Source organism: Volvox carteri, assembly GCF_000143455.1.
Source record: "Volvox carteri f. nagariensis unplaced genomic scaffold VOLCAscaffold_11, whole genome shotgun sequence".
NCBI lineage: Eukaryota > Viridiplantae > Chlorophyta > Chlorophyceae > Chlamydomonadales > Volvocaceae > Volvox > Volvox carteri.
The window spans coordinates 543062-556898 of record NW_003307554.1 but is presented as its reverse complement, the minus strand read 5'-3'; the positions used below and the strand labels follow the sequence as shown (position 1 = coordinate 556898).

At 57.1% G+C, this 13837-nt stretch overlaps 3 protein-coding genes across 3 annotated transcripts in view; all 3 read right to left on the bottom strand.

The window, feature by feature from the left end:
• Nucleotides 1-220: 220 nt before the first annotated feature.
• VOLCADRAFT_89052 (uncharacterized protein) lies at nt 221-3968 on the bottom strand (the record flags this gene model as incomplete). The annotated part of the gene is made up of 6 exons (XM_002948641.1): nt 221-291; nt 537-579; nt 620-739; nt 854-974; nt 1137-1856; nt 3961-3968. 6 exons carry the CDS (start codon nt 3966-3968, stop codon nt 221-223), a joined length of 1083 nt encoding a protein of 360 aa, XP_002948687.1.
• A 1364-nt stretch (nt 3969-5332) lies between these two features.
• Nucleotides 5333-7718, bottom strand: VOLCADRAFT_89051 (uncharacterized protein; the record flags this gene model as incomplete). The annotated part of the gene is made up of 5 exons (XM_002948640.1): nt 5333-5437; nt 5948-6137; nt 6329-6408; nt 7181-7315; nt 7560-7718. 5 exons carry the CDS (start codon nt 7716-7718, stop codon nt 5333-5335), a joined length of 669 nt encoding a protein of 222 aa, XP_002948686.1.
• Nucleotides 7719-9762: 2044 nt separating this feature from the next.
• Nucleotides 9763-13837, bottom strand: part of VOLCADRAFT_89050 (uncharacterized protein) — a gene marked incomplete at both ends in the record, with an annotated part of 4611 nt that continues 536 nt past the window's right edge. The window contains 7 exons of the mRNA XM_002948639.1: nt 9763-9933; nt 10520-10756; nt 10857-10951; nt 11608-11678; nt 12000-12147; nt 12547-12643; nt 13075-13249. Coding sequence (XP_002948685.1) covers nt 9763-9933; nt 10520-10756; nt 10857-10951; nt 11608-11678; nt 12000-12147; nt 12547-12643; nt 13075-13249 — 994 coding nt within the window. The remainder of the gene's footprint in view (nt 9934-10519; nt 10757-10856; nt 10952-11607; nt 11679-11999; nt 12148-12546; nt 12644-13074; nt 13250-13837) is intronic.

Below are 13837 nucleotides of genomic sequence, written 5' to 3'. Positions count from 1 at the left end.
TTCCTGACATACAGGCGCCTGTGCGGCTCACTCGCACGTTGTCTCGCAGCCTTAGTACCGGCAGGAACCCCTTCCGCTCACCCGGCGTAAGGCCCAGGCCACGTCCCGCAATCGGAGCTGCGGCTGCGGCTGCGGCTGGCCTTACCACCAAGGGCCCGGAGTCAAGGCAAGAGACGGCCGCTGGGGCGCAAGACGACAATGCTATGGAGAGATTACCCTTTCAGTCTGAGCCATGTCCGATTCCGCACGCCAGCCAGCCGCCGGCGCCGCAGCTGCAGTTGCTAGCGCCATCTGGCGGCAGCGGCGGCGGGGGAGGAGGAGGAGGAGGAGGATTGATTGACACCCAGGAATCTTGGATCGCCTACAGCGGTGGCGGCGGCGGCGGTGAGTACGGCAACGGAACCGAAGATGGCGACGGCGGCGACGGTGACGGTGACGGCGATGCTCAAAGCGGCGGCCAGCAGCGACGCATCATCACCTCCCCAACTAACCTCTTGGGTGACAGCGGGAGCACCCTGGACGGCTCCCGGGCTTACCAGTCAGAAACCCCTCACCGCTACCGCCACCGCCGAAGCGGTCCTGGCAGCGAGTGTGGGGAAGGCAGCTTCGGTGGTCGGACCTCCATCACCGGTGCCGCCGCCGCCGCCGGCAGCGGCGGCGGCCCCAATCCCGGCTCCGCTTCGTCCCCCTTCAGTTTGTTCATGCGCCGCAGCAGCACCGCTGCCTCCTCCGTGAGCGGCTGTGGCGGTGGCGGCAGTCCCGCGGAAACCACCAGTACCAGCCGCGTGGATCAGCTACTGCGGGCACTACACAAGTTGAAGGCCGCGCCAGTGGGTGCAGCCGCCGGCAGCACCGTATCCACACCGCGTGGCAGCGGGGGCGGCAGCGCGCGCCTCAGCTTCAATGGCAGCGGGCGATTTGACTCGCCACGGGACTCGTTCTCCATGCGCGGCCGTAGCGTTACTATGATGCATCTGACGGTGTCGGAGGAGGAGGAGGAGGATGCACCGGCGGCGTCGGCGTCAGCGGCGACGGGGGCGGCCGGGGCGGCCGTCTCCAGTGGAAGCGAGGCGGCTGGAAAGAGGGGCCAACTACAGCAGCTGCAACCGCTGCAACAGCCAGAAGGTCCCAGGTACCGTTGGAACTCGACTTCCCAGCTACAGCTGCAACAGCCCTTGCCGTCTCCGCTCCAGGCGCAGGTGCCAAGACCCCCGTCCCCGGCGCCACCGTCTGCGCCGCCCTCCTCCTCCTCATTGTCCGGGACACCTTCGCTGAGGGTGATGCGGTCGGCTGCTTTCGGAAACGGGTCTACAGCCGCCGCTGCTGCGGCCGCTGCTGCCGCCAGCCCGACCTCCCCACGATCCCCCTTCGTCGGACCATTTGGAGGGGGTGGCGCAACTGCGCAGGGCGTCGATGCTACTGCTACTGCTACTGCTACTCTTGCGCAGATGCCTTCGCTGCCCCGGTCACTCCCGCTGCCGTTCCCGCTGACCGCTGCCACCGTCGCCGCGGCAGCGGCGGCAGCGGCGGCAGCGGCGGCGGCCACGCCCGCGGCGGCGGGCGCGGGAGCTTCCTCAGGTGGCCGTCTCTCCTCCAGCGGTGGCGGCGGTGGCGGCGGCGGCAGTTTCCGTGCAGGTAGCAGGAAGTTAACCACGAGCGTTAACCCGCCGCTGCCGCCGCCGCAGCCGCCGCAGCCGCCGCAGCCGCAGCCGGCGGCCCTGCCGCTGTCGCTCGAGGCGACCCCTGCGTCCTCGTCCTCCGGTACGCCGCTTGACGGGTGGAGCACCCGGGGGAGAAGCCGATCTGAGGTGGCCCCGCGCCGGAGCTCCACTGTCGGCAACTTCTTTGCCGAACTGCTGTCGGCGGCCGGCGGCGGCACGGGCCGACCCAGGGGTCGGCCAATCCTTGCTTGAGGGACTTGCGTTTGCGCGGCACGCGGGCCGCCCGACGCTGCAGGTTTTCGTTTGTACACAGTTTCCCATACCGTCCCTGTGCCGTATTCCGTACACACACATACATGTCCCCAGCAGGGATAGCGCAGCTTGGAAAACGCTGCATGCTTCGATATCGCAGGGTCGGGTTGTTTCACAGTCTGTGTGACTGTCGCTATGGGCTTGGGTGATTTTGTTATTGCACTGGGTCACAACCGGCTGTGGGATGGGGGGTTGCATTGCAAGAACCCCTCGAGGAAAGCGCTCTGTTCGGATCCGTGTTGGACCCGAGCTAAGGTCTTGATGACGTGCTCGCACTGGGGAGATGTACGGCATGGCCCCATAGCAGCGTGCGGCGCCGTTGGGGGTGGGTGCGATTGTTCTCGTAGGCGGCTATAGGTGGGCAGTCAAGCCGCATAGCCATACGGTCGTGTGCGTGTGCGTGCGTTTGTGTGTGTGTGTGTGTGTGTGTGTGTGTGTGCGTGTGTGTGTATGTGTGTATGTGTGTGTTAGACCTTTTCTTTCCGGAACTCCGGGACTCCAGAAGTCAGCAGCTGCGGATTTGGTCTGCCCCGGTTCGCATGGGGGTACGTATGTATGTACATCCATCTGTGTGTTGCCAAGAGCATGTGGCCGTTTTCGTTGTACGACGCATAGCCCAGCGGTGCAGGGCCCGGTGCATTGTGATTGGGTGCATGGGGAAGCCCCGGCAGGTAGTGTTTTACTTGTGTGAGTCCGTTTGCATGTCTGCACCTCATAGGGCCCCTCTTGACACCGCAAGCTGCAGCTGCTCGCGACTGGGCGGCGGTTAAGTGCCTGACTCCATCTCGAAAGAGTGCGTGATGGGTCAATCCACTTAAGGCCATCCGAGTAACGAAATTCGTAAAATGCGACGGGATGTGTGACTCAGCGGTGCAGGCATATAGATATGTGCACGTGCGGAAGAGCCTGAAATTGTTCGTACGGGATTCATCGGTGGTAGGACGGATAAGCTTGGTAGGTAGTTATTTTCGGTTGGTAATTTGTACGTGACGCTATTATTTAAAGTTTCAAACTGCAACGCGTTGCGACCTGTGGTCATAACATCGTCCATCATGTATATTGCGTGACCTCGCAAGGAAGGCTTGCCCGAGTGGATGTGTACAAAATGGGCTGTTGCCTAAATAGGCTTTGATTCGTTTCTCTGTAGGGTTTGCTCGGGCTTGGCTCGGCCTAGTGCATGCAGAAACACATACATAAAAATAATCTCCCGCGCGTTGGTAGTACCGGCCTAACATTTTCGTTATGGATCGAATCGACGGATGGTTGGGGACAAATACTTTTGTGGCTCTCATGCGCAAATGAGAACTGACGCTGTGAGTCGCTTTCCTTATTGCTATTACTATGCTTTTGCTTTTGAACCTCTAAAGAGCACTTGGTTGCGCACTCTGTCCTTTCTTTTGGGACGTAATTTTGATTACTGATTCCGGTACTGTGGATGCCGAGTGCGCGCTTTTTCTGTATCAAGCTGTGCTGTGACGTGTCATGATACCTATATATATATATGTGCCCGTGCTGTGCCCTTACCCCTCCCTATGAGCCCCGCATCCGTGTGCAGCAATGGCATCTGATCACGATGATCGATGGGATCCTAATCACCCAAGGCGCTTTTGGGGTTGCCTGTTCCTGTGCGTGACGGCATTATGGATGGCGTTAACAGAAAGAAAATGTTTCTAGACACAGTATCCTATCCTACAGTGCCACCACCACAAACCAGTACGACACATGGGAAAATCGGCAGACGTTGGGAAAATTTGCATGTGTTGCTGTTTAAACATTCTTCAACATCTTCGCGATTTACGCACGCATGCGAGGGGATTCATTGGACGGTTTTGTTACTACCTCACCACATCAGGTGCTCGGCTTTCAACCGGCTTGGACCGACAATAAGATAAGAAATATCGGCCTCCTTGGCCGAGAATGCTGATGGGTTGCAGGGATGTATGACCGGTCTTGCCCAACATAGTGATGCTTTTCAAGAGTCACACACCTCTTCATGATCTCGGACACTTGGACAGCGTGTAAGATGTGGCGTCATGTACTGCTTTTGCTTGGACGAGTTTTTATTTGGACCACCGGGCTCGGCTTCCTCTGCTGTCCATAATGTGCATGTTGTCCATGAGCATGCCTCACCACTGCTACAGGCCTTGTGACCACACCGGCAAGCTTACTTTTCCGTGCGGAAAAAGCTCCAGATCGTTCTTGTTGTCTGTACGGATGGCAACGTCAGTTGCGCCGGAAGGGCTTCGAACTCACACGGTGGACGGACATCTGTAAGTGCTGACCAGTTTGTTTCTAAATAAAATGTTGATAATCCATTGCTGTTATGTAGAAACCGACGTTCGCGTGTGTGCTGTTGCCTTTTTTGGACGTTGGGGTGACACACAGGTCATACCTGCCATGCTTTGTAAAAATAGATGTTTTTCTTCTACTTTTCTTGGCCACAAGGGGCCTTGCTGGGTAGAGCCCAGTAGGAACTGGAAGGGGTGCATTTGTTTGCAATGCACCATCCATCCATATGCGAGCTCATCATAATGACGTGGCGGAGATTGCGAGTGTCGTACATAATTTGTTGGCATGTCAGGAACCAAAGTACCCCTGCACGCCTGGTCGCCTTGTGGAACGCTGCATGTGCTAGCCAGCCTTGTAACGTGCATGCCCTGCATGTGTCTCTCTCGTGACGTGATCCCGTATCGATCTCTTTCCGTTGTAAGACTTGCCGGCTGGTGTCCGGACATGGGGAAAAGAACGGGCCTTGGACACCAGCACCGGGCAATCCTCGATTACTTCGTGCCGGTGTCGGGACCTGGGACATATACAAGCTTGTAAGAAGCGGCATATGCCCTTATGAATGCGTCTTGTCTGTGAAGACGCGTCCTGGCAGTATGGCAACACTACCCCTGGCGGGCTCTCTGTTTCTCGTCTCGGAGTCTCGTCTCAGAGGTGAGTGAGGCGCATGAGGGGTTGAATCCATCACCCCAAAACACAGTAAGCATATACGGTAGGCGCGCTTCCAACGATGCAACGCACGTTTTTATTCGCGCTGCTGTAGGAGAGGCTACCGAAGGAAAATAACTTGTTCCAGTAAAACAACTAAGCAGGTCAGCGGGTCATAGCTAGAGGCCCGAGAGATGGGGAGGAATCACATCTTTTACAGTCCCAAAGCTTTTCTCGCATCTCTCTACACTGCAAACGACCAATGCCAAAGCGCAACACCCACAAGCCTTCCCTCCCAACGCCTTGCCACGATCGTCGCTTTCCCGCCACAACCTCCAGGCACCTTCATCTGCCCAAATTCCCCTCAGCCCCCACACTACTTGAAGCTCCTGCACTTCCTGATACTCCCCAATACGCCAGAGTCCCTACTTCTGGGGGCCCCCTTGCGGTCCCTCCCGAGGTCCTCTGTACAGCTCTAAGATGTGTCGGCCCACGGGGGTGAACTGCTCCTTCTGAAGCATCTGACCCACCTGCGAAGGACAGCAGGACAACAGCAGCAACAGCAGCAGCAGCAGCAGTGGTAGCACCCAGCAGCAGCAAGAGCAGCAGAAGCAACAACAACTTTCCTGTGATCTCATTCGAACCCATTGCAATGCCATTCCGAAGGTAACAACGTGTCGAAGAGTACCCCCACTCCATACATGGGCACACACAGCCCGCCGCGTGGGTAGGTATCACTCTCATAACACTTGTGCGGAAGCAAGCGTGCGGAAGCAAGCGTGCGGAAGCAAGTGTGCGGAAGCAAACGCCGTGTTAGGTCAACAACGCCCAACACCATGATAGCGCCTTCAGGAAACAACCCCCTGACTTTGTAAACCAGCAGCAGCAGCAGTAGCAGTAGCAGCAGCAGCAGCAGTAGCACCAAAACAATGGCGACCTCCGCCCCAGCCCCTACTCAGGACGATACACGCCCGGGCCCTCCACCCTCACCCCAGGACCCAGACGTCGCCCTTCATTGTACGGATTGCGGCAGGGCTCACCTGCTCCCAGCTCCGAAAACCGGCCCAGTCCACCTCGTCCTCCTGCAGCCGCAGCTCCCCACCGGAATGGTTGAAAGTGAAGGCGCAACCCCACACGTGGCAGGTGGCATCCCGGTACGGAAACACGAAAAGCCGTCGTAGACCCGCGCGAGCACCCTCCTCACTGACGCCGATTTCCTCGGACAGCTCCCTGCAGCGGTCCGGCAGGTGCGCCCAGGCGGCAGCCGACCTCGTGTATGGCGGGAATGTAGGGATGTGGGGCCCGGCATACCGGGGTCCTTTGACCCGTGCTGGGGTGGCGGGTATTTATGGAGAGGATTCACGAGGACAGATAAATTTAGTGCCTATTCGGTACTGCTGGCCGTACTATGCAGTACCCACCGAGCTGCCGTATCCTCGTACTCCTCTCCCGCCTGTACTACTCCCGCTATGACCACGTCCCAGTGGCCCGGATAGACATCCTGCGTGCAGAAGAAGGGAGTGTGTGACCTGCTTAACGCTAACAACGTCTAACAAGTTTACAGTCGTGAGGGCCTTCTCCAGGTTTGTTGACGGTCTTGCTAATGCCTGCTTCATAGCAAAACCATACACCGGCAGCTGCGACCGTAATCGCATTACCTAGGTCGAGAACAAGCCCTTTTTATGTTGTGACTGTCGTACGGGCTTTTGTGGGCCTTACATGCGGGTCGGCATAAGAGTGGGTTTGCAAGGTACAGATACAGATATAGCGTCAGGCGCATGGACGCAGAAGCCTCGCGCACAAGTTGGAGCCTCAAGGACGTCCTTGCAAATGGCTCGAGGGGCTTGCTGAACCCAGTTACCCACAATCATCGCCACACACTCCCCAAACCTGTGTCTGATCATTCATTGTATTCGCAAGTGAGCTGCCACCACGCGGGGTTGTTCCGGATGGGGCGAGAGGCGCTATTTTCGGTAGCGTCTGCATATAGGCATATCTATATATGCCATTTCGGTTTTGCTGAGCTGTGGTACGAGCGGGTAGTCACGGCACGGCTGTGTTGTTCAACACCGACTTCACGCCGCGACTCAAGCGGCGCGATCACGTTAGCCCGAGCAGCACGTTTCGACCTTGGTTATAAGGCGCTGGAATCTCCGCGCTGTACTCTGCTGTACTCCGTTGTACTGTACTCCGATGTCCTAAGTTGTTGTTTAACATACGATGTTGCCTGATACTAGTACTCATAGGCAATGTGAGGGACAGTGCTACCCCACCTTCTTCATGCTTCGCTTTGAAACTAGGAGCTCGCCAAGGTCGTTTGTGACGAACACGTAAGAACCGCGACCAAGTAGCCGGTTGCGCACAGTTACATCTCGTGGCTCAGCACCGACCACCCGGTTGTGTTCGTCCTGAGGTGTGTACGGCAAGTAAGGTAGCGAGCGGGTTGAAGAATGAGCCGCGCAAGGCTCGAATGCGACTGCAGGTGCTGTGCAAAATGGGTGCCCAAAGGGGCAGAGCGCGTAGTGGTAGGGTTGCGACGGCTGTGTGCGATCGGCCTCTGGCTGGGCCCCCCCGGGGTTGGAAAATGGTGCTGCGGCACTGGTAAACGAATGCTAGAGGGAAGAGATTTCATGGATTGCACGTTTGGCTTACCACAATAACGCAATACTCCTTTGGTTTTGTAGCGTGTAGCATTTGGGAAGTACAGTCATGTCGCCTGCGGTTCTGGACGACGCGACCAACGAAAGTATGTTTCTCAAATGTAATTTGGGTACCTGAGCTGCGAATGAAGCGCTGCTCCTTGTATATCATATGTGCAAGAGTCTTTACACCACTGGAACCTCGTGAACATACACTGATCACGCTATATATCAGTAAATCCAATCAGATGTCTGTAGTAAGAGCGCAAAGTTGTCCTGTTGCGGCGTGGCATGCAGAGGTTGCAGGTTGTCAACTTCAGTTGCAGATGTCAGTTACAACGAGATGTTAATAATGAGTTCATAATCCCCATAACCTCCGTCTTCCTTCTCCATTCCTCCGCTTAACATCTTCAACTTCATTCGACGAAGCGAAGGTCTGCTGAGGACATCCTGCAACGTCAATGTGCCTTTCCGGTATGCGGCTTCGGTCCAAACGGGCTCAAGCTCCAGGCGTAGAATAACACCATAACGCCACTGCGTCAAATCATAACATCAACAATATAAACAACGCAGTGGCGTAACTAGACTCTTTAACAATATAATGCTTTCATACCTGATAGCAGCAATCACAGCTGCAAACGCAGAGTGTGTCCTCTCAAATCGTTTGAACATCATGTATGTGAGTCCGGCAGCAATCACTGGTAATAGTAAATTTCTTGTGTCAGTTTTCTAGAATTATGCAAGGTCGGAACGGGACGTGCTATTCTCACCAAGGCTGAAGAAAACGGTGGGCTTGCAAACAGCCTTCCTCTTTGTATAGTGTTGCAGAGAAAAATATGAAAGAATGCCGAGCACCACAGCAGAGCCTACAGCTCCTCCTAGGGATGCCTTGCTACCATGTGCAAAGAAAGCATATAGTCCAGCAAGGGCAAGAAAGAATGAATAGATCGGTGTAAAGCAGAAGTCATACATGTTGCGGCTATCCTGGCAGCGTTTTCGAGTCTTTGTAGCTCGGTCTTCGGTCGACAAGATAAGGTGATACAGCGTCGTTCCGTTTGTCACTTTGTAAAGCGTATCTTGTCAGGGCGTTTGCATCCGCGGTAACAATCATAAACATGTACGGCAAACTCTAACCGGGGCTAACCGCAGTTAACCGCAGTTAACAAAAGTGCGGTCATTTCAGACGATGGTCATGCTGTCTTGAGCGTTACACAAGCCCTGCATTTACGATGCGTACACTCAAGCGTCTGCCGAAATCAGAAGCGCTGTACAAGCAACGACAATCACTTCGCCGCGTAACCATTTATATTGTCAATATTCCTCCCCGCCCAGCTCAGTAGGTGCAATATTTATTCTTAATCACAACCAGTCTAGGTTGTCTCCAAAAGACACCAGATGCGATACACCAGCGAACATGTAGCCATCCGATGTACGACCCGTACGACGACGTAAACGGAAAAATCTCAGGAATGGCCACTTGAACCCCTTTAACCATCAAAATTTGCAGAGATATGTTACTGCTCTTGCACTTTACAGTCGGAGTAAAAGCTGCACCACTGCCTCCTTAAAACTTAAACCACATCAATCAAGCCATATTAATCCATGACGCTCCAAGATTTAACTCCTCCTGTTTCAGAATTGCACCAAATGCGCACCAAAGCTCACGGAGCGCCCGCACTCCGACACACTCTCTGTGCCATCACCTACCTACCCCTACCTACCCCTACCTACCCCTACCTATCTCGTGCCCGTACAGGATACGTACATGGGCAAGACGTTAATTGTAGCCTACCTAACGGCTAAACGTGGCCACACGGCACTGTCAAGTCACCTGCACCGAAAGCAACCTTGCAACGTTTGCAGACCCCTGCCACGGCAAACGGCAAAGTGTGTGTTCGTGTCGCGTGCTTTCTTTCTCCCCCCCACCCCCCACCCCCCAACACACACAGCGCCCACGATATCGCTGCCCTCCGCCACGACCCCCTCCCCCACCCCGAAAGAAGGCTTGTCCCTTCCTCTTATTACGCGCTCCTTCCGCCTCGAAGCCCCCCGAGGCGGGAGAGCTGCCCCCCCCCTAGCTGCATCTAACACTCCGTACCGCCTAATCCAGCCCCGCCGGCACATGCACACCCCTTGCATTCTGCGGCGGACGTCTCAAGCGGCGGCGCCGCCGGCAGTATCGCCGCTGCCGGCGCCGCCACCGGCTGCTGCTGCTGCTACTGCTGCTTTGGGTCCTGCGGCCCGCTTTCCAGCACCTCCAGCACCTCCAGCACCATGATTGGCAATTTCGATCCCTCGGGTTTCAGCAGCTGATCCAGTCGGAAACCTGCCGAGGCGAATAGGGCCTTCCACTCACCCAGGGTGCGCTCGCGGCCCGTAGTCATCAACTGGGGTTTGGGGGGTTTGGGGGGTTTGGGGGGTTTGGGGGGTTTGGGGGGTTTGGGGGGTTTGGGGGGTTTGGGGGGTTTGGGAGGAGTTGGGAGGAGTTGGGTGGCGGGTGGATTGGAAGGTGGGGGGAAGAGGGAACACAATACGCACAAGGTTTGGGGAGGGCCTTTTCAATTTTTCTACCTTTGGGAAGGCGGGTTTTAGGGTTTTAGGAGGGTTCAGGTGTTGCAAAGAATTGGGGGGTTTGGGGACTTAGGGTTTTGCGCGTCCCCGGACGACTCATGTCCCCACGAGTTCAGACGCCCCCACAAAGTCGTACTACATGTGCCTCAAGCCGCGTGGCACCGCGCTTTTGAAAGCCGCATGGGTTTCAAACTCATAACGTAACGTAGATGCCGTAACGCGCATGCCGTACACACATATCGTACACATGCACCTTGGTCTTTTAATATCTTCCACCACGCGCACACACATACGTTCCCCGCACAGGAGGCACATACATACACACACATACATACACACACACCGACACGCGTATGGGCCCCTCCTGCGGCAGCCCCGGACGTCCACGGACGTTGCACCCACCATCATGCCCATGTCGAACTCCAGCTGCTGTAAGGTGGCCGCGTCCACCTCCCCCGGACCCACCAGCTCGGGCAGCACCGCCTCCACCACCACCAGCCGGCAGCCGGGGACCCCCCGGACCAGGGCGGCGCGGGCGTGGCGCAGTACGGCGGCGGCCTCCTCATCAGGCCAGTCGTGAAGCACCAGGCGCATTACCAGGCAGTTCGCGGCGATGGGAAATGGCTGAAAGAAGTCACCCTGCCAGAGAACGGGGCAGGGGTGGGGGAAGAAGTCGGGGGTTTTGAGGTGGGAAAAGACGAACCAGGGGGGGTTTGAGGGGGGTTTTGAGGGGCCGTACCTCGATGTACTGCAGCCGCTCGAGCCCCCTCTGCCCCATACTTCTCGCCCGCGCCACCACGTCGGGCAGTTCCAGCACATAACCCGCACGCACACCTGACCAGGTGTGTGTGGGGGGGCCCTCCGGGGTACGGAGCGGGCAGAGGGGGGAGGGGAGGGAACTGTTTTAACATGGTGATCGTACATTCTATTTATCGCCAGAGGAAATATACTTATGCCGTTTCATGTGCGCATCTTGTGCGTTTCGTTGCTTTATTGCCGGATACCCCCTTGGTGGTATCGGTACTGCCTTGGCGCGTCCTCAATCCGTACGATCTGTACATTGCGGGCATCCAAGCTTCGTTGTATCTTCTTTTCATGCATCCATTACCATTACCAGTACCAGTACCATCAGCACCACCACCACCACCATTACCACCACACGCTCCGCCGATAACCCGCCAGCCCCAACCCCAATTCCTAGTCGGTATAATGTCCAGGAACGTCCCCAAACCGGTCCCCTTTAAGAGGCCTCCCTCCCTCGCTGTCTCCCTCCTTGTCTCCCTCCTGCCCGTGGGCTGGCCGGGTCCCCTCCCCCTCCCCCCAACCGCTAACTGGCCAGTTCTGCACTTCCTGCACATCGGCCGCTTGTGGTTCGTCTTTTCCCCCTCCCCCCTCCCCCCTCCCCCTCCCCCCTCCCCCTCCCTCTCCCCCTCCCTCTCCCTCTCCCTCTCCCGCAGAACCACTCCCCCTCCACCCACGGACTCACTCACCTGGGTGGTGGTGCAGGATAGCGGTCATCAACATCCCCTGGCCGCCTCCCACATCCATCACCGTGCCGTGCCTGCGAGCGACGGAGTGTGTGTGTATATATATGTCTGTTCGTTTACCTCCACGCACCACCGTTACCCGCCCGCCGACGACTCCGGCACCTGAACTCACCCACTCACCCCTGGGGCCCAACCAGCAAACCAATTCAACGACCAATTCAACGACCAGTCCAACGACCAGTCTAACGACCAACCAATCAGAAAGAGGAACGGCGAACTTTGGCTCCAGGTATGCAACCAACCCCTACGAGTCCACACCCCAATAACGGAACGTGTTACCCTACGAACACATACATGCATACATGCATGCATACATACATACATACACGCCTCACCGTGAGAAGTCGTAGCCCAGAGCCACGGACTGCGCTGCCGCGGCGGAGGTGGCGGTCATGGCCTTGTCGAAGGCAGTGGACTCCAGGGGGTGCTGGGCCACGTACGAGTACCAGTCGCTGCCGAAAGCGGCCTCGAAACCCATGCGGCCTGATACACGCGGAAGGGGGAACGGCCGCCCACGTGGCGTGGCGTGGCGTGAGGTGGGGCTTAGGGTGGGCAGTTCGGAGATGTAAGGTGGGTAAGGTGTGTGGGGGGCTATCGAGTCGGGGGGCACCGGGCCCCTTGTAGGGCTGGAGGGGGGGGGTGCCGCAATACTGCAAAGCCCTGGGGACTAGAGAAGAAGCCGGGTTGCATAATAAAGCAATCCTATAACCCTAAAACCACTAAAACCCTAAAACTAAAACCCAAAGGAGGCAAAGCTGACCGCCTAAGATGTGCCTGATTGTGAGCGCGGATGCACGGCACGGCAAGGTGGGTGTTGGGGAAAAGGGCTGACGGGGGGAGAGAGGGGGATGTGCGCAATTTGTAGTGTACGACTGCTCGCACCTTGTTTCACATTGTCGTACAAGTATCCCCGGCTTACGTAATGCCCCGGCAGTCCCAACATGAGAGCCAGCCATTTCATCTGAGCGGGGTGCGACTCCTGAGATGGGGAGGTATTCGTCGGCCGGAATGTAACGACGACGAGGGGGTAAAAAATGAACCACGAGCGACGCGAGTGTACGGCAAGGGTACGGCAAGGGGGAAAGTGAGGGGTAAGGCAAGGTTGAAGGTGAGGAGGGAGGTGAGGAAACGCTTAACAGGGGGGGCGCGTGAAAATTAAGAAAAGCGGACAGTGACAGTGACAATGACAGTAGAGAACAGATTCAATCCGGAGGAGGAGGAGGCCGTAATTAAGAGTAATTCCACAACACCCCCCCACCCACCCCACCACACCCCACTCCAACTCAACCCACCCCACCCCACCCCACCCGCCCACCCTAACCCGCCAACCCTAACCCGCCAACCCAACATTCGCACATCTAGCTCACTCCTAATAGAATTATGCTCCAAACCCCGCTCCCAAACAAATACCTGCAACATGACGCCCGTGTCAGTAAGGTAGAACGCGGTACACGCCTCCCGAGTACCGCTACTGCCGCCGTCAGCGGAACGAAGACTGGCGGCCGCGTCGGCGGCGGTGCCGTCAGCGCCGCCACCACTCAGCGGCTGTCGTACCTCCACGAGCAGGCCGTACGCCGCGCACAGCCTCAGCAGGCGCAGCAGACACGGCGCGTGGCAGTCCAGTCGTGTCGCCAGGTCGGCGGCGGTGGCGGCGGCGGCTGGGTTGTCTGTCAGTATGTCGGGCACTCCCAGGCGACATAGCGAATATATAGCTATCGGAGATGTATGGCACACGGGATGGGTATGTGTGTGTGTATTGGCGTGTTAATGATCTGCGCCCCGATGTTGGAAATGGCAGTCGTGTGTCTGTCTGTGTGTAACTCCGCGACTCGCTGTGTGTGTTTGTGTGTCTGTGTCTCTGTGTGGTTTAGGGTTTTCACGAAGTGAGCCGGGGGAGAAAAGTGGCGGTTTGGCGTACGAGCACGATGTGCATGTCTGTCTGTCTGTGTGCAGTTGGGGGGAGTGGCGGGTTGAGTGGATGGGAACTGTCCGAACGGGGCATTGGGGATGTGGGCTTAGCAGAGGGACACTTAGCGCACAAGCGGATGTACGGATGCCCTTGGCCACCGGTCCGGAGGCGGTCAGGTGGAAGCCTGTGTATTGCACGATAGTCGTTGTATCGCTTCGAAACCACCCCACCCCAACCCCCCGTCCTCCCTCCGAAACCATCTTT